At 38.4% G+C, this 19,181-nt stretch overlaps 1 protein-coding gene across 5 annotated transcripts in view; it reads right to left on the bottom strand.

Moving 5' to 3' along the window:
• LAMA2 (laminin subunit alpha 2) overlaps nucleotides 1–19,181 on the bottom strand; it is a 373,593-nt gene that overhangs the window by 156,082 nt on the left and 198,330 nt on the right. For all 5 annotated transcript variants that reach the window (XM_087775778.1, XM_087775777.1, XM_087775776.1 and 2 more), the window contains exons 13-15: nucleotides 10,573–10,674; nucleotides 9,210–9,421; nucleotides 2,966–3,077 (exon numbers count right to left, since the gene is read on the bottom strand). In XM_087775778.1, the coding sequence (XP_087631904.1) occupies nucleotides 2,966–3,077; nucleotides 9,210–9,421; nucleotides 10,573–10,674 (426 nt within the window). The remainder of the gene's footprint in view (nucleotides 1–2,965; nucleotides 3,078–9,209; nucleotides 9,422–10,572; nucleotides 10,675–19,181) is intronic.

The raw sequence follows: 19,181 nt of genomic DNA on the forward strand, positions 1-19,181 counted from the left end.
CAATTAGATGTGAAGATGTTGACAAATAAAGGCCAGAAGATTCACATAAGTAGAGCAAAGCAACTATCACAAATGAGTCCAATTGGTATTTGAAATTGTGCTGGTTTTGGCTGGGATAGAGTTAATTTTCTTCATAGTAGCTATTATGGGGCTATGTTTTGGGTTTGTGCTGAAAACAGTGTTGATGCTACAGAGATGTTTTAGTTACTGCTGAGCAGTGCTTACGCAGAGTCAAGGCCTTTTCTGCTTCTCACACCACCCCACCAGCAAGCAGGCTGGGGGTGCACAAGAAGCTGGGAGGGGACACAGCCAGGAGAGCTGACCCCAACTGGCCAAAGGGATGTTCCATACCATATGACATCATGCTCAGCATATAAGGCTGGGGGAAGAAGAAGGAAGGGGGGGACATTCAGTTACGGCGTTTGTCGTCCCAAGTAGCTGTTATGCGTAATGGAGCCCTGCTTTCCCAGAGATGGCTGAACACCTGCCTGCTGATGGGAAGCGGGGAATTAATTCCTTATTTTGCTTTGCTTGCATGCGTGGCTTTTGCTTTACTTATTAGACCGTCTCTATCTCAACCCATGACTTTTCTCACTTTTACCCTTCTGATTCTCTCTCCCATCTCACTGCGGGGGGAGTGAGCGAGCAGCTGCATGGTGCTTAGTCACCGGCTGGGGTTAAAGCACAACAGAAGTTTAAAAATTGATCTGTTTTACCTACGCTCATGCAAGTCTGTGTTCATTTCTCAGATATACTAGCAAAACCATAACAATTTTCTTCGACTAGAATCTTGTAGAAAATTAATTTTAAATTTGTGCAATGGAACAATCTCACAAGAGACAGCATATTTTAAATGGCATTAGTTGTCTTCTGAAGACTGATCATGCCAAAACATTCACAGCAAGAAAATAAGTAAATAATGGTTTTTAGTGCTGCAGCGTCTATGCCAGGTACCACAACATCATTATGCACGAAACAAACACATACATTACATTAAATGAAGAAGAGAAAATGAAACTGAAAACCTGCATAAAATCAATAAAAATGAAACTCTGCTAGGTTGAAACTGTGTTGGACAAGGCCAAAAGTATTCAGAAGAAACAAATATGGTATTCTAAAAAAATCCACATTTTCAACTTATCTTTCCATACTTTCTCAACTGCTAGTTTGCCTGGAAATCTAAAATTTCACTGTGTTTTCTTTTCTTGCTTGTCTTTGTAATAAAAAGCACAATCATCTACTCAGAACATCAAAATATTTCCCCATTTTTTTCTATCAAGCACAACTGTTCAATGCATATCATCTGTTGAACCTCTGCTACAAAATACTCATGAGAAAAGAATTCCGTGAATAAAGGCATGGAAACTAAAACTTTTAACTGTATCATTGTTATCGTAAGATAGGCCAGCTTTGTCAAATGGCATTTCTGAGCTGTCCAAAATGCTCTGAAATTCAGTGAGGGGACATAGGAAAAGTGTGCTCATGCAGAAGTCTATCATATCTTCTTGGTCTTCAGTCTTGGGAGGAAAACCAACGTACAGGTAGGGACTGCAATATGGTTTAGTTCAATAGGTCTGTGGTTGGCACTCAGCCAGGGCAGGAATCAAAGAGTGTCCATGCCCACTAGTGTGCATAGGGACTTTAAATTTGCAGCTATCTATATATGTACTTTCTATTGTGGAATATGATCTTAAGTATATATCAAATTTCAGGGACTGTTTTGAATTTGAGAGAAGGTTTAGTATTGAGGGACACAATGTTGGACAGAGAATTTCAGCAGCACTAAGGCACAAATTCTACCTAAGTCCTTCAGCTTCTACAACAAAAGTAGATATTGAAACATCTGCAATCAGGGCTTTTCCAACTGCTTTCCAGGAAATCACACCTAAAGCTGAATTGAGAGAAAAAATGGACAAGTAAAAAAAAAAAACATGTGAAGCACAATGACACTTCATCCAGCTTTTTTCTTCAAATAATTGAAGAGACAGACAATGGTCATACTTCAAAATTATTTCTCAGCCAAGGTAGGCAATATTCTTTTCCAGTTTATTTTTCTGTCTGTACCATTTTGGAAGTGATAGGAATATCCATTAATTCCTTCAGGCCTGCTTTCTATATTAGTTTATCTAGTCCCAGCAACAAGCAACCACATTTGGCATGAAACTAGACTCTAAGGCCTAAATATCACATATAAGCATGGAAGATTTTAAAGAAAAAGAGAGGTGACAAGCAAATGCCTAGAGTGCCTGCGTAAATGGCATACTGTTTGTAGTTTTGTGAAGCAGAGCATCTTGGTGTTTAAAACTATTTCCTTAAAGGCAAAGCTTTTGAAGAATTTTTTTTTGGCTTCTACTTACCCCAAGCTATGCCCACGTGAGCTAGTTAATCATATGTATACTTGTATGAACACATTCTGTGTGAACTAATGAATTTGTTAGGAAAGTGGGTATTTTCTGAGCACATGTGCATGTTATTATCTGTAACAGGACCAAACTAAAGTGAAACAATCCTCACAAGAGCACACGCAATCCTCAAAGACTCCAAGGCAAAAGGCAAAGCCCTGGGAAAACAAAAGAGGAAACTCAACCACATTAACTCAGATAATTTGATCCAGCTTTGTTGTGCACAGGTCAGATAACCATTTTCCTTCTAATTGTGATAGTTTCATGCATTTGTAACATCAATTGGCTGAAGAGTATGACGACTGTTTTCATTTTCTTCTTGTTAAGAGAAATGTCTTTTCATAACTCCACATCACACAGAGGTGTAAAACTTCAGATTTCAAATATTATCAAATATAATGAACCACCACCTAGAAATAAAGGTAACTAGACAAGGTATATCAAATTCCTAAAAAACAGGAATGGACAGCTTTTTTACTAATTTCTACCAATACAGGGCCACTGGTTGCTTACAACTATCACAGTGTTAGCACAATTGATCTAGACTGCATTGTGATACTCACCTCACACGAGGTACCATCATACCCCGGGGGACAGTCACATAACTCCACTGCAGACGCCACCTTTCTCCCAGCTGAAGTGTGGTCAGCAGCTTCAATGCTAACACTTCTTAGTCTGGATGTAACAGAAATGAAACAGTTAACGTAGCAAATTAGATGGAAGCTTATGTGCAGCTGGATGCAACAAGCAGTACATAGTGACATTCAGTGGCTTGTTTATGTTTTCCTGTTTAAAAATAAGGAGGTTTTCATATTCATCTATTTCTTCCTAAACTACATGTCTGTAGGCTTGTTACTACTTTTGCCCATCATGTGAGGGAGACTATGGTCAGACACACATTGATAAAAATAGATTAAAAAAGTCTCACAGCATCGTATCAGTAGATGGAAAGCTATTCCTGGCCTGCAAGCCACAAGTGCCAACTTGCATTGCAGCTGTATATATAGCAAATTTGACATTAAGCAGTGTCTTCAAAATTTATAAACCACTACTTCAGCTTTCTAAAATGTTACATTACTAAGCTTTGGTTATAGGGTATTTTTATTCTGGAGATTTGACCTCTGAAAAAGATTTCAGCTCTGTCCAGGAGGATCTAAGTATTATGCACATGAAAGAAAAAAGTATGCACATGAAAGAAAAAGGAAATCTTCTACCATATACTTTAGTTTCCTCAATGACAGAGAAGACAGAGTTGGAGAATTTTCTGTTCTGTGCACAATCACCCTTAAAAAATACATGCTAGACATTGGCTAAACAGCCATTGTTTAGCCAAACACTGAACATGATTTTTATTTAAAAAACATGAAAGTATGATGAGAGAAACAACAAAAGCGTTTTGATAATCTTCCAGGTAATATGCGAAACAGATGTCGTTTATCTCAACAGTATCCATTTGGGGAAAGAAATTGGGATTTAGGGATTTAATTCTTATGAGAATTCATAAAGAACATTAAGGCATTATAGAGGCTCAACAACTTCTATTTTTACCCAGAAATCTTAACAGAGTGTTTGATTACTAGAGCTACCTGAAAAGCTTCTGTTGAAGTCTTTTTCAACAGAAAATACCTTTCTGTCATGACATGCATTTTGTTAAAAAGAATCAATTTGATTTGGGAAATGTAAACCAAACTTTTTTTCCTCCACACTAAGGCATTTATCTTTTGGCTGCCAAAAAATCCTGAAAACTATTTGGATGACCTTGGATAAGAAAACATCCAAGAAAAATATTTTGTTGTTACTGCAGTGGTTGGAGGAAAGGTTAAGACAGGATATTTTCCCACTCAATTTTATGACTACTCTCAATATGACAGACATAAAAAGTAGGGGAACAAAAAGGAAGATTTCTGAAATTAGAATGGGAGCTTCAGAAAAACAAATTTTACCATCATTGGGGATATGACTGGACTTGGGAGGAACTACCTTTGTGGATTATGCAGTTAGAAACTTGAATCTAATTTGGCGAAACTAGAACTTCTGTAAAGGGTTCTTGAAACTATTTTAAGAGAAGGATGCATGTTCCTATCCAGATCTTCGTTAAGATCTCTCTCACTTTTCAGTATTTTCCCTTCGTTCCATTGCTGCATGCTTATTTTGCAATCATCCTTTTGAGTTTTCCTTACAATAAGATAAGCAATCTCTAGGATATTAAATATCAAAGGGTGATGACTTTAACAGTAAAAAAATCTAACAATTTAAGGAGAAAAATCTGTAAATGAAGAAACAAATTACTAGTAAAAGGCCAAGGTTTATTTATCCTTTGAACTACAGCTAGTTCCCTCTCAGCACAGATCTTGGAACAAAGAGAAGCACTTACACACAGAAACAATCCACCCAGTATTATCCCACATTTGTATTCACTGAATTGTTCCAATTTTCATTACGTTCTGCTATTTGCTAAATGGGATTTTAATGTGCTTAACAGTTTTTAGCATTAACAGTTACTCAGTGAAGAAAGCTGCAGCGATTTTTTTTTCTCCCATTTTGACGTTGCAATTTTGATTCCTTGATGCCATTCTGCATTCATTAAAATACATAATGCTGGCAGTAATGGGGCACTGGATCCTGAAGATGCATGAATAATTTGAGATTCGACATCGAGACCAAATATTTAAGCTGACTGTTACTGTCAGCAGGCAACTGTTGACTTCTAAAAACAAACAAGATTAAAAGGGAAGGGGACGTTTCAGGCAGTATCAGCATAGTTTACTGTCTGCTATGCCAGGCATCTGAATCACATCAGCTACATAAGGCACATGAAGTACTGACCCAATCATTGCTCATTTGTCTTGAAGCCAATTCTGCATATGGAAGAAAATCTCGGCCTTTCCTTCCCTCTTACTCCTTGTGTCTAGCACTGATTCTGTATGTGGTTGCAAGCAATCTGTTATCTTTAGCACCACAATTTCCAGTGTCCATCTGAGTGTCTATAACATTTACCATCACTGGCCACTCTGAATATTAAAACTTAAGAAACAGTGCTACTAAACTTTCTTTGAAGCACAAGCTAACAATATTAGATTAAACAAAATGATAAAAGAGAGCTGTCTTTTCCTGGCCTGTTGCTTCTACCACAGATGGACCTAACTGCAACCGTTTGGAAGATCTGTCAAGTTAGAGCAGGATCTCAATTTAAACGCAGAAGCTGTAATCACTTTCAAATTGATTGCTGCATTTCTGTGTTCTCATTTTTTATCCTACTTGATCATCTAAATGAAAGCGCACTCATTTGAGGAAGCTTCCTAATTATGCTATAAAGCAATAGCAACATTCTAAGCTTAAAATGACCCAAAAAATCTTCTCAAAAACACGCTCAAGTCAAACTCACCATTACTGCATTAATATTGTTTAGTAACTAATTGAAAGCACTACTGATTAACTAATGTTTTTAGTAGGTTAAACTAAACAAGGGTGAAAAATATAATCTTTAAGTTAAACCTCTTGCTAACTGGAGACAGCTCCATTGAATTTTTAAGTCTCTTTCTACACGACTGCAAGAAAGTTGCTTCATCTTACAATGCCTCCATTCTGGCTTCTTCTCAAGCACCGATTATAATAGCACCTTTGGAAATCCTTACACATGTGGTGTCATTATCCATTTTGAAAATTTTCAGTATTTAAATGAACAGGTTGCTTAATATAGCAATCTCTAATCAGTATGTTGCATAATTCTGCTGATGCTTTGAGGCAGAAATTGTCATTCATGAAGGATCTAATAACCCTGTGATATTTCTGTCTCTCTGCCAGACCCTCTTTACTCTCTCAGAGGAATATCCATCTGTCCACCACACATACCTGTTTAAAAGACAATAAAAAACTCTTAGTTCATATCTACTTATCTACTAAGGCTTAGCTCTACACTATTTCTTTGGCAAAAATGTCTTCCTTTGGAGCCCATCAATGGTAGTCCTTAATCAGCTCAAGATATCACAAAGAATATCCTCTTCATTGGGTCTAGACATTTTCCCTGCAGTACTAAAGGGCCAGAATACGGAGAAAAGAGTTGTTTTGCATGACCTTAGAGCTATGAGCACAGCTTTCCATCTAGTATGTTTTAGCATGAGTGAAAGTCAAAGAGAATATAAAAAGTCAGAACTGAGGCATACCCTGAAAATCAGCAATGTGCCTACAACAACAGATCATAAGCTGGGCTGGATGACAGCAGATGCTGTTGCTGCTACATCATCTGACGCATCCACTGTTCTGAGAAGATTTAACTCCACCCAGTAAATCCCACCCTGATGGGTGAAACTACGATTCCTCCAGTCAAATCAAAGATGAAAAATCCAATTAATTTAATTGTGATTAGAATTTCACACCCTCTCTTCTGTCACACTAAACTGCGATGAGCACCCTGACAGCACTCAATAAAATGTGCCTACTTCAAAGCAAACTATTTTCAAAGACTTCTGGACATGCTGTTGGTAATCACAGTAACACAGTGACCATTGCATTCTTCTCTGGTAAGAGACATCATAGGGACAGCTAGAGATGTACCAGTAATATAAAAACACTTCTAGCAAGAAGGGTACTCTTCAAAATTACTTCAGTCCCTTCCCCTAAACCCCTTTTAAATAATTGTCTTTAAGGGACCAACCTTGCTAACTGTAATGTCACTGCATCTAGAAGATGGTGACTACTAACCTGCAAAGCATAAATGATACGTTTGCCCCAGAGCTCTTCTTGAAGAGTATTTCCAAGACATGTTTTCAGAAAGTTATCTATGACACACCGCTGAAATGTACCAAAGGCTGAATATGAACAAGACTAAAAAATAGTGAGGCACCACACCTAACCAAATGGCTAAAGCAGTAATGTGGGATGCAGACAGCGATGCAGTCTTCCAAATGTGCCACTGACGGGTCCGCCACTTCTTACTTACAAGGCATGAACTATAGGCTGTGCCAGGCCTACATGTGTGTGCTGACCTGAGCAATATGCTGTTGCCCGGAGGGGATCTGATCTGTCCCACCCCCACTGCTCCACAGTAGAGGCAAGATGGAGCCAGTACGTGTCCAGCAATGAACTTTCTTCACAGGTTTTAACCGCCTAGCCAAAGTGGTTTTTGTAGGAAAGCGCCTCTTCTCATTCTGGTGCAAATGTCAGTACACAAATGTATGTGAACCACTGATAGCTGAAGTTTGCATTTCCCATAATACTTTGTAAGACCTTTGTAAGACAAGCAATCATACGTATCTCCTTTAAAACAGCATAGCGTAAAAGCCCCTATTGTTCACCCCAAAAATGCTCCTGCACTCCTTTAGTTTGGAAAATTCTGACTAATGGGTTTTTTTTATTTTATTTGAATGGGAACAGAGTGGAGGAACAGCACTCACTGAGCTCCCACTAGTCTCAGCTGTAAGCTGTGAATTAACAGCTTCTCATGGTCTGCTCATAGTACATAAGAGGTGAGTGCTGGCCTGATGGTTTGACTTTCCTCTTAACAGCAGGGTGGGAAGGTGATGGGCCATGAAAGGTTTTCAAACTGGATGCAAGGAGATGCAAGGTTGATGACCAAATGAGCAAATTAGGAAACAGTTTGGCTCAAACTCAAGCTAGTCATGATTCACAAACTTATTTACAGAGAGGCAATACATACTAATTAACCACAGAAAGAGAAAGAGATTGAAGAAACGTGAATTCTTTTTGCAGGGAAAATATGTACACTGCCAAAGCTCAAATCAGAAAACTGCATGCTGTTGACACAACCTGCCTTTCAATTTAGGATGTATTTTAATTACCTAAGTATTCAAATGATGGTTGGATTGCTTAAGAAATTTCACAGTAGCAAAAACTGTATCTATGCTCTCAGCAAATAATCACTAATGTGCTATCATCTCCTTCCATTCCAAATTCACTTATGCTGCTGAATCAAGTGATGTGTAGGTTAGAGAACATTTCAGGTTTTATGCCTTGTGAGTAGAAGACTACTATGCAATCAACTCCATTGCACATTTCAAAAATATTATTTATGCCACCTAACTATTAATGTATAGACAGAGTGCAATCATACAGTATCAGGAGAGAGGCTGTCTTCTAGCCCACCTGGAGTATTTGCTCATGCACTTATGAAAGTTTTAAATGCAAGATGAGCTTTACAGGTTCAACCACACTGCAGCCACTGAGACAGAACAACTGTGTGTCATCTCATATAACATCTTTCATTTTATCAGAAGACTCAGAAGCGTTCCCATGAAATCAGTGGTTTTAAGCAGTCCAGGCAGCAGCCTGGCATAAATCGAGGCAAAGGCTTTGGGATTAGCCAGTTCTGTGTGTGGTACTGATTAAAAACAGAAAACTCCCCTCAAGCCAGTTTTCCAGCTTAGAAACTTAGGATATTATTCTCTGGTCCACTGTTAATATGGGCCTGTATGCTCATTAAATGGGGAAAACAATACATAAGCAATATATCAACTCTTACTTCAACATGTCATTACTGCACTCCATGATTTACCATATACATGGGAATTACAGTGTTCACAAAATAAACATTTATAGAACTGTCATTCATGCCTTAATAGTCCATGTGATTTATTTTCTTACAAGGTTGCTTCTTTCTGTTGCCTCTCCCCCTCCTGCCTACCCAAAATGAAAAAAATACTAACAACTGTTTGAAAGTGTAAATGAATGCTATGGATTTCATGGTAATAAATTAGCGTGTTTTAAATTACATCAGCTTAGTTCTCTGAAGAGAGAAAACAAGTATTTTGAGAAGCTGCCTGTAGCAAACAGACACGTTCCCACATTCACCTGTAGATGGCATTCATCCCATAGCTGTATGTGGCTCTTATGAGGATCCTCTTTACATTTGCAAGGATAGTCATGAACTCCCTCCTGCTGACTGGAACATCAGTGCCATGCACAGAGAAAGATTCTGGTTTCAGCACAATTTCTTCAGTGTGCTCTTCAGAAGGCTGCAGGTGAATGCCCCCTTTTGGAGTGCTGATTCTCAAGTCACCTCCCTAGATAGAGCCATGAGAGAAAGACATTTAAATATGAAAGAAGTCAGGAAAAGAAGCTCTATCTATAGCCAGTTGGGGTACAAGATTTATTGAATGATATATTTTACAAGAATAATAAATATGAAGAATAACATTCACCTTTCATAACCCTGAAATGGGCTTGCCTGATAAAGTTGAAAGTCAGTGCAAAAGAAAGTTTAGGTTATTCATCTAAAACCTAGTGTCATGGCTCTGCACAGGTAAAAGCAAATTCATACAATGCCGAGCTGCACAAGAACACGTCTGCTGAAAGAATGTGAAAGTGTTACCTCAAACAACCAATTATTTTATTTCTTGATACTTCCTGATGAACAGGAAGAATACAGTTTTGTAAGCTACTGCAGTATTGCCAGAGGCTCCTTGAGATACTGAAGATTTTAGTTCTCTAAAGTGTGTCCATTTTCTGATACTATAAATTAGCTGAAAGTACATGCACCCTGCTGTTTTGTGTCCTCAACTACCAGGCTTCACGCTGAACATCTGAAGAAGTAGGCAATTTTCTTTCCTTTTTTTTTTTTTTTTTTTAATATGTTGCGGTTTAACCCTAGCCAGCAACTAAGCACCGCTCACTCCCAGTGGGATGGGGGAGAGAATCGGAAGAGTAAAAGTGAGAAAACTCATGGGCTGAGATAAGAACAGTTTAATAATTGAAATAAAATAAAGTAAAATAGTAGTAGTAGTAGTAGTAATAATAATAATAACAACAATAATAATAACATCCAAAGCAAGTGATGCATGATGCAATTGCTCACCACCCACCGATCGATGCCCAGCCAGACCCTGAGCAGCGGTCACTGCCCCCTGGCCAACTCCCCCCAGCTTATATACTGAGCATGACATCATACGGTATGGCATAGCCCTTTGGCCAGTTTGGGTCAGCTCTCCTGGCTGTGCTCCCTCCCAGTTTCTTGTGCACCTGGCAGAGCATGGGAAGCCGAAAAGTCGTTGTCTTAGTGTAAACACTACTTAGCAACAACTAAAACATCAGCATGTTATCAACATTATTATCATATTAAACCCAAAACACAGCACTATGCCGCCTGCTAGGAAGAAATTAAAACTCCATCCCAGCTGAAACCAAGACATGGTGGCTGAAAACACAATCACTTTACCTCTATGATGACATCAGATTGAACCATCAATTGAACTGTCTCTTCTTCCTCTGTGAAGTCATAGGAGACTGTAAATTTCAGATGTCCTCCAGCAGCTGCTACCTGGGGAGAAAAAAGCCAGAAAAAAATGCAATTAAATGAAAGAAAACAGGCCTTAACCATTCTGGGGGCAGTTTTCTCCAGCATCAGTATTTCCCAGAAAGAGAATTCTAGTGTTACAAAACCATATGCAGATACCTGGGGATTATAGCTCCATTCCCTTCTTGCTCAACCATCTAGAAATCACACTTAGTCATTCTTCTTCTATGCCTGTCAAAGGCTCCAAATTCCTTAAACACACAGACTAACAAAGTAATCAGAAACAGATCTGAAATCTATGCAAACTTCCACTGGATACTGACATTAGGTTTTCAGTGTATTTCACTTATATGGTTGTCATTTAGGCTGGGCCTCTACATTAGCAGCCTTAGCAACCTTTAGAAGATTCAATAACTTCAGTTTTGTTGATGGGGCAAACCACCAAAAAAGAAAAAAGCCCAGTGATGTTTTTCTTAGAATGAACTGTAACCTAAAATAAAGTAAGAATTTTCCCTTATGGTGTCAAATAAATTTACTTTAAAAGAATGCTCCAGCCCTTTCTCTCAGTTTGCCTCAGCCTTCAGTGTGAGAAGTCAATAACCAGGCTCTCATGTCACGCCAATATATTTTTTCTATGCTCTTTTAGCCCCCAAAACCATGGCAATGACACTAGCTTTTCCATGAAAAAATGGAGAGAGATCAGACTTAGAATGCAAACCAAAAACTACAGATTTGAATGACAGAGTTCAGTACAAAACCAGTGCTTTTTGTTAATTGTTTGGAAGCAGCATAAGTGAATCAGAAGTTGCAAGAGCTACATTTTGGTTTTTAAACATATCTGCCTTATACTTCAGTGCAACGTGAGCCTCCTCTCAGAGACTATTAAAATCACAGGGATCCTTCTGCCCTTCCAGTCCATACTGCTGACCACAGAGAAAATTCATGAGTCTTCTACAAAGAGAATAATCTGGTTATTCTCAAGGACATAATGTTCTATCTCTTGATCATTGTACTAGATGGTTTTGCACATAGTAACAGAAAGCAGTGAAAGTCATCAACTTCATTATTTTATGATGCATCTAATTTCAGGGGAGAAAAAAAGTCCCAGTATTTAAGGCACGGAAATCAACTGATTTTGAATTATCCACAAAGGTATAAAAATCCATAAACTGCATCTGAGGCTGTACAGCTAATTGCTAGGTTAAAGACAGAAAATTCACTCCAATTCATAACCCAAAGCTTGGATCACAGAATCACAGGATCATAGAATACCTCAAGTTGAAAGGGACCCATAAGGATCATTGAGTCCAACTCCCTGCTCCTCGCAGGACTACCTAAAACTAAACCAGATGACTAAGAGCATCATCCAGATGTTCCTTGAACTCTGACAGGCTTGGTGCCATGACCACTTTCCTGGGAAGCCTGTTCCAGGGACTGACCACCCTCTCAGTGAAGAACCTTTTCCTGTCTGAACTTCCCCTGACACAGCTTCATTCCATTTTCTCGTGTCCTATCGCTGGTCACCAGAGAGAGGAGATCAGCTCCCGCCGCCCCTCCGCTGTCCTCTGTGAGGAAATTGTAGACTGCGATGAGGTCACCCCTCAGACTTCTCCAAGCTGAACAAACCAAGTGACCTCAGCTGCTCCTTGTAAGTCTTGCCCTCACGACCTTTCACTATCTTGGTCACCCTCCTTTGGACACACTCTAACAGTCTGATGTCCTTCTTATATTGAGGCATCCAAAACTGTACACAGTACTCGAGGTGGGGCCGCAGCAGTGCAGTGTAGAATGGGACAATCACCTCCCTCGACTAGCTAGCTATGCCATGCTAGATGCACCCCAGGACATGGTTAGCCCTTTTGGCTGACAGTGCACACTGTTGATTCATATTCAACCTGCCATCAACCCAAACCCCCAGATCTCTTTCCGCGGGGCTGCTCTCCAGCCTCTCATCCCCCAGTTTGTATGTATAAGCAGGATTACCTTGTCCCACATGCAGAATCTGGCACTTGCTCTTGTTAAATTTCATACGGTTGGTGATTGCCCAGCTCTCTAGTCTATCCAGATCTCTCTGTAAGGCCTCTCTACCCTCGAGGGAGTCCACAGCTCCTCATAGTTTAGTATCATAGGCAAACATCGGCATTGGATGTTTATCTACATAGTATCCAAACCTGTTAGAACCAATGCAACTACATCCAGCCTTGTCCATAACAACATGAAAAGACTTTTTTCCTTAGACACACCTTTTACAGCATTTTTGTTTTGCCTGTGGTAAAGGCTAGACACTGGTTGATAACTGTAAGAGGAATGTAGAAAATTTAGATAACCGACATGCTGCAAGAAGTACCCAGAATCGCTTTCAGCTTCAGACAAACATTTTAAAAGAGTAACTTTTGCAGAATTTTATCATTTCTGTTTCAAGTTCAGAGTAACTACAAGACTCAAGAAAGTGAAAATAATGGGAAAACAAAGATTGTGTGGTTTCAGGCAACCTATGAAAAATATGTACCGAGACAGGTTTTACTTTTTCCCAACTACGTAACCTTTACCTTAGTAAATGAAAATCCAACACGGGGAATTCATAGGTCATACAGAAAAAAAAAAAGAAAGGAAAGGTTCTGATTTAAAATGAATGTAGACAGAAAAGCAGTCAACAATGTAAACTTTGACCAAAAATCTGTTAGAAAGGAGTAGACAAACAGATAATAGTTCAGAGAAAACAACCAGAATGGATTAGGGACTTTTAAAACAGGACCAACAGGATGCACTAGAGGAAAGTGGTGAGTTCGACTAGTCCAGAAAAGAGAACGCTAAGAGCGAATAGGAAAACAGTTTACGAAAACATGAAAGACTGGAAAAATGAAATGGCCGTTTTTATTTTCCTGTGGCAACTGCAGGGAAGGCATGAAGAACATTCAGCTTGAGTATACAAAAAGCTTTCTGACTGTAAGGATGGTCAAAACAGTATCAAGCTACTTGAAAATGCTGTTGAACTCCTTCATTAAATGTTTAACAGCAGTTCAAACATGTCAGAGATACTCTAGGTATGATGCCTAAGAGTTGGAATATGACTAAGAAGTCTCTTGAGGTCCCTGCTAGGCACAGCAGTCTGAGTTTCATGGCTGCAGCTGGCAAGATTTGCATATCACAAACAGGATCACACATTGAAGTCAAGGTCCCAAAATGGCACTTATTGGAGAGAATACCTGGTAGTTCAGAATATATATCTACCTTATGTGCTGTATAGTACCAATGTAGATTAGAAAAAAACCCAAACATATATAAACCAGAAAGTACTACTTCCTTCTGCCATTGTTTATAAAGGTTAATTTAATTTCCTTCCCTTCCTCTGTATATTTAAAGTACAAGTTCACTCACCGGCAAAAGAATTCAGAAGTCAATACATGTGCTGCATGAACAATTATGTCTCATCTAGTGCAAAAATACTTCTCACTGAATTTTGAATACAAAGGCGATTAAGGAGTTGGGCACCTGTGAGATCCCTTCACTTTGACATTGTTCTCTGTATCACCCAAAGATTCAGAGTTCTGCCTCAAGGATTGTCATCTGAGGCCATATCAACGCCAAAGAGAACAGAGCATAGAAGTTTGCCTTGCTGGTGACAAAGGCATGTATTGTTGAGACAAGAATAGCTGACTAAAAACGTCAAGGAAGTTCCACAGAATTTCCTTTATCTCTCCCACCTATTTTTAGATTAATACATCAAGTACTTCTTCCCAGCTCAGGAGGCAGAATCTATGTGTTCAAGAAAAGTCACAGACTCCCCAAGAAATACAAGTATAGGAGAGAGAAATCACAGCTATCTTAATTCTAATGTACCAAGCTTCTGGCAGATATTTAATTTTTTTGGTTTTTCATGGTTAACTGTACTATTATGTTACATGGTGTTAAAGGATATAACCAGAGAGCAGACAAGACTGGTTACGACATCGTGACAGTTGCATTCTGGGTCAGTCAAAACCCTCTGAAGCAGGAGAGACGGCTCCTCTCCTGTGAACACACGTCCATGCTCAACAGGAAGAAAGCTGGAGGGTAGGAGGAAGTACTCAGTACTACCTTGTGTAAAACATGCTTTAATGTTATGCCTGCAACACTAAAGTCACTTTTAAATCAAGACAAGTGATAGTAAACCACAAATATTTACAGCATTGAAAACAAACAGCATTGCTACAAATATTTGAAAAGCCATAGATGAGGAAAGCTTGCACCTCTCTACATGGAAATCAAATTCTAGAAGTCTTTCTCTTCCTTCACCTAGTCTGCTGTCAATGCTTTTCTGAGCAAGCTGTCAGGATCTCTCCTGCTAATGTCATTGGAGAGTGCCTCTTTCTTATACAGCTTTTATAACCCATCATATTCTTGAAACATTTGGTGATTCACGCTTCCCCTCTCCAATGCCTCTTGTAACTCTGCCCATAAAGTTTTAGCACTTACTCCACTACACTAGAGGCTGCCTCATTTCTTCTGAACATCATCTGCCAAATGTAACTTCAGAAGATCAGGAGCTACTTCCATTAAATAGAGTGCTGTTTACAAACCCTTATTTCATTAAGCAGTAAAATGCTCTTCTGTCAGCTAGGAAGAGACTCAGTTTGTGATTAAAGCATCTAAATATGGTTGCCCATTTGTGAATTAGATGACCATGACCCTCCTGAGTGGAAGTCAGATGGAATATACCAGGGCATCTGATATGGCACTATGTGGCTACATGTAGACAACTGAAAGAAGTCCTTTGCATAGCCAAAGGAATCTAGAAAGTGGCTGGCCTGTGGTTTCCCCACCGATGGATGACTTTCGAATTACTTCACTTTGTATTTATATTTAAGAAATAACTCAGAAGACATAAAATACATTTCCCAAACGAATAAAGTATTACACAGTAAGTGTATTATTGAAATAAAACACATGCACCTTGCTCGTGTGTTTAGTAGTAAAATCTATATCAGAATAGATTTAGCTCAGAGAAGCTTTGATCTTAGACCTAATCCAAGAGAACATGACACCTTCAAAAGCAAAAATATATTACCACATTAAACTAGATTTAGACCAATACTCATACAACAACAGACTTTAGAAATGAGCAAAACAAAAGGCATCAACAAATATCAAGAAGTTGGACAATTTTTTCCCTCTTCACTGTTAGTGGTTCTAGCAGAAATATAGTCACTGATATGTTGTGTTAGAGAGACAAGCATTACAGAGAGAGTTAATATTTTTATTAGACCAATATAGCTGCAATACAGCTATAGAAAGGCAGCATGCTTTTGGAAACATTGACCCTGCTTGCTATTGCATTATTGTATACATAGACATACATAGAACTATACCAAGTGAACAAATGCTATCAGAAAAAGAAAAAAAAAAAAAAAGAAAAAGAAAAGGCTTACAAACATTTCAGTGGAGAAAGCTAATACACATACTACTGAATACAAAACCAAGGAGGAGTCTCACAGCAAGCTGCTGATAGTAACTCAAGGTTCTAAGAGATAATAATGTCCTCTTATTCCAGAAGATATCCCCAAAACAAACAAAACCCCATTTGTTTCCTGATATGCCTGTGAACGTTCTTTTGCTTGCTGTCATTATTATGAGAAATGACACAGATGCTCACTCAGTCTTCCAGTGGCTCTGTCATATTCCTCGTGGCAATATCTACCCCTAGCTACAGTGCTTGAAGGTAATGAAATCATATTATATACAGTTTAACATTCCCTGCTAGCTGCCTCGAATTTCCATGAAACAGAGCTGCAATAAAATGTTGAAGTTTATTTGGACTCTTTCACCTTCACAAACTCTCTAGGCACATGTTTATTTTATGACACAGATTTCAGCAAATATAGAGATATCTGCCACCACAACATCAGTACTAACTATGTGAAGGAAATCCTTTAAAAAAATAAGATTGCTCCCAGTTTATTAGTGGTGACCAATTTAGTCCATAATTGATTGGTGCGTATGCAGTTGTGATACGATTTGACAAGGTGCTGAACAGGCAAAGTACCATCTTAACCGATGGCTAAGTGTATATGTGTTTTTCTAGACAGCCCACTCAGTGCAGAAGGGAATGGACAAAGGGCTGCTTTTCCTAACTTAATTCACTTATGTTTAAGGAAATATTCCATTGTTAAGTCAGCTGTCATCTGGATTATTATCTTCTTTACAAAAAAAGTACCAGCTGTAAATTTATGATATTTAACTGGGTTTTGCTGATCCATTCTTCATGCTGGTCATGAGTGAGGGAAGGCAGGGACTAGAAAAGAATTCTGATAGAATCATCACCAAGAAAACATCAAACATTTATTCATTTAGTAATAGGTCTCAGTAAAGATTGCATGTTTTAGTTCTACTCAAGATCCAATTAGAGATTAAATAGACTCTCGTCTCTTAGACAGACTTGAATTTAGATAGAATATAAAAGCTCTTCTGAGGCATTATAGCAATATTTCAGATAAAGCAGGGAGCAGAATAATCATGTTTCATTTGAATGACAGTATAGTTCTGGCTAGCTTTAAAAGAATGCCAGAGTTTTCTTCAAAAGGAAGTTAAATTTTTCCCCTGAAAGAATGAGCTCTTTCCCCCAACTCTCTATCACCTAGAGTTCCCCAACTCTATCCCAGCTAGTTCAGAATCCTACTGATTCCCTGCTTAAGCACACTCAAAATTCTTCTATATACATTGCATAAGCTGATTCTACTTAAATTGACTTATTCAGAATACTGCTCCAGAGAAGTTAATGGAACAAGGAGGGAATAAACTTATATGAAATACCCTGACTACTATATTGCTTGGTTCAGTTGCTTTCTGTGAGTGTTTTTCTACAACACTGAACCACTCAAAGGGGAAACTTAGTATTTCACACCATTCACTCTCACCTCCAGTTTCTTGAAACAGACCACTCTGATAACCAAGTCACACTATAAGAAGATTTCCAAGTCATTCTTTTCTGGAATCTTATCGAGAATGTTATGATACAGCCTCTTTCATTTTTAGTATTTCCTCTGCTGATCCTACGTAAAGGCAAAGTTGATCCAAAGATAAGGGAGTTTTAGTTAGGCACTCATATGACCACAGAATGTTCTCCAATGTCTAAGCTACAAGCAAAGAAATCAAAGAGCAAGATATAAAGCACACCAGTGAGAAAACATTTATTTGCTCTACCTCAAATGACCTTTAAGGAAAACTCAAAAAAAATCCTTAAAAACTCCTTGTGTAAGACCTTCTTCCTTCATACATTGGGTAATGGAACAACACATTCACAATAAATCTGAATATTTTAAAGTTTCCCAGCAATGAAAAGAACGGTCAAATCTGTGGCTTTAATTTTTTTCCCCTAAGTGAAAGTTTTCTGATTAAGAGACAAATAACACTTGTCCACAGAGGAAGCACAACTGGTAAGTAGCAACCAAAACTCTGCCAAATAACACTTCATATGTACCTTGACCATGCTTCTTTCACATATTTTATATCAATATTTCAGCAATTGGGATCCCTTCCAGAACTCACATTAGTCTCAGCTATAGCAAAGTCTTTCTGTATGCTGCATCTGATCACCAGGCAGTAGAAAGAATACCCTGGCACCTATCAGAGAAATATCATGCGTTCAGATTCAAACACAACGGAATCGTGAGTGAAGAAAGAACATCAAAGGGGAAGGCAGTATATTCCAATAAGTATCTCCTGAAGTATCCCTTCCAAGTATCCCTTGGTTTTGCTAGAATATCAGTAAATCAAGTGTAATCAGACAATCTAAATTTTGATTTTTGGTCCTGCTGCCTTTTTCTTCTTGCTCCAGAAGATGCAAGGCATAAGTTTTGTAAAGTGGTTGATAACTCTTGCCATCCAGAGCATGACAATCTGACACTTATTTCCAGGCCCTTCATATTTAAAATAGTTTGTCACACACAATGTAGACAAATTAAAATCTTGCACAATTCTTTTAATTCAATGTATCTGCTATAATAAAAAAACATTTAAATGGAAAATATTAAAGTATTCAATAAGAAGCTTTGTATTTGTGGATTTTCTAAATTATACCCATGAACTCAGCCCAGTCTCACTGTTACGGAGATACTGTATTAACCTTACTATTTCATAACCCTGGTTCTCTTCCTCCTTGGATGAACTAGACTGCATTATTTGGAAGCAAAGAAAAATTAGATGTCTAAATAAAATGCAACAATTCATTGCGTTTAATACATAATATCAAAACATTCGATGATATCATGGATCTCTAAAAGGAAAAATGGGATAAATCTCAGTTCCTAAGGAAGATGGGAACTGGAGAACATCAGCTGTCCTGTGAGCCCTGTGCTGCCACTCCTACTTATGTTGAGTAGTTGCCCTTTCAGAACGTAGCACTGAAAAAATTAATGGAATCAGTGACTGATTGATTAAAAAATTTGCACAATAAGATTATACGCTGTTTCCCAAAATGTGCTTATGAATGTAGGCATTTACTCTACAAATTCTCAAATCTCTACCATCATTCCCAGCTGTCATTTCCTCTCACT

The sequence above is a fragment of the Nipponia nippon genome, unplaced genomic scaffold (assembly GCF_047370975.1).
Source record: "Nipponia nippon isolate SJK-2023a ecotype South Korea unplaced genomic scaffold, ASM4737097v1 scaffold_4, whole genome shotgun sequence".
Taxonomy (NCBI): domain Eukaryota; kingdom Metazoa; phylum Chordata; class Aves; order Pelecaniformes; family Threskiornithidae; genus Nipponia; species Nipponia nippon.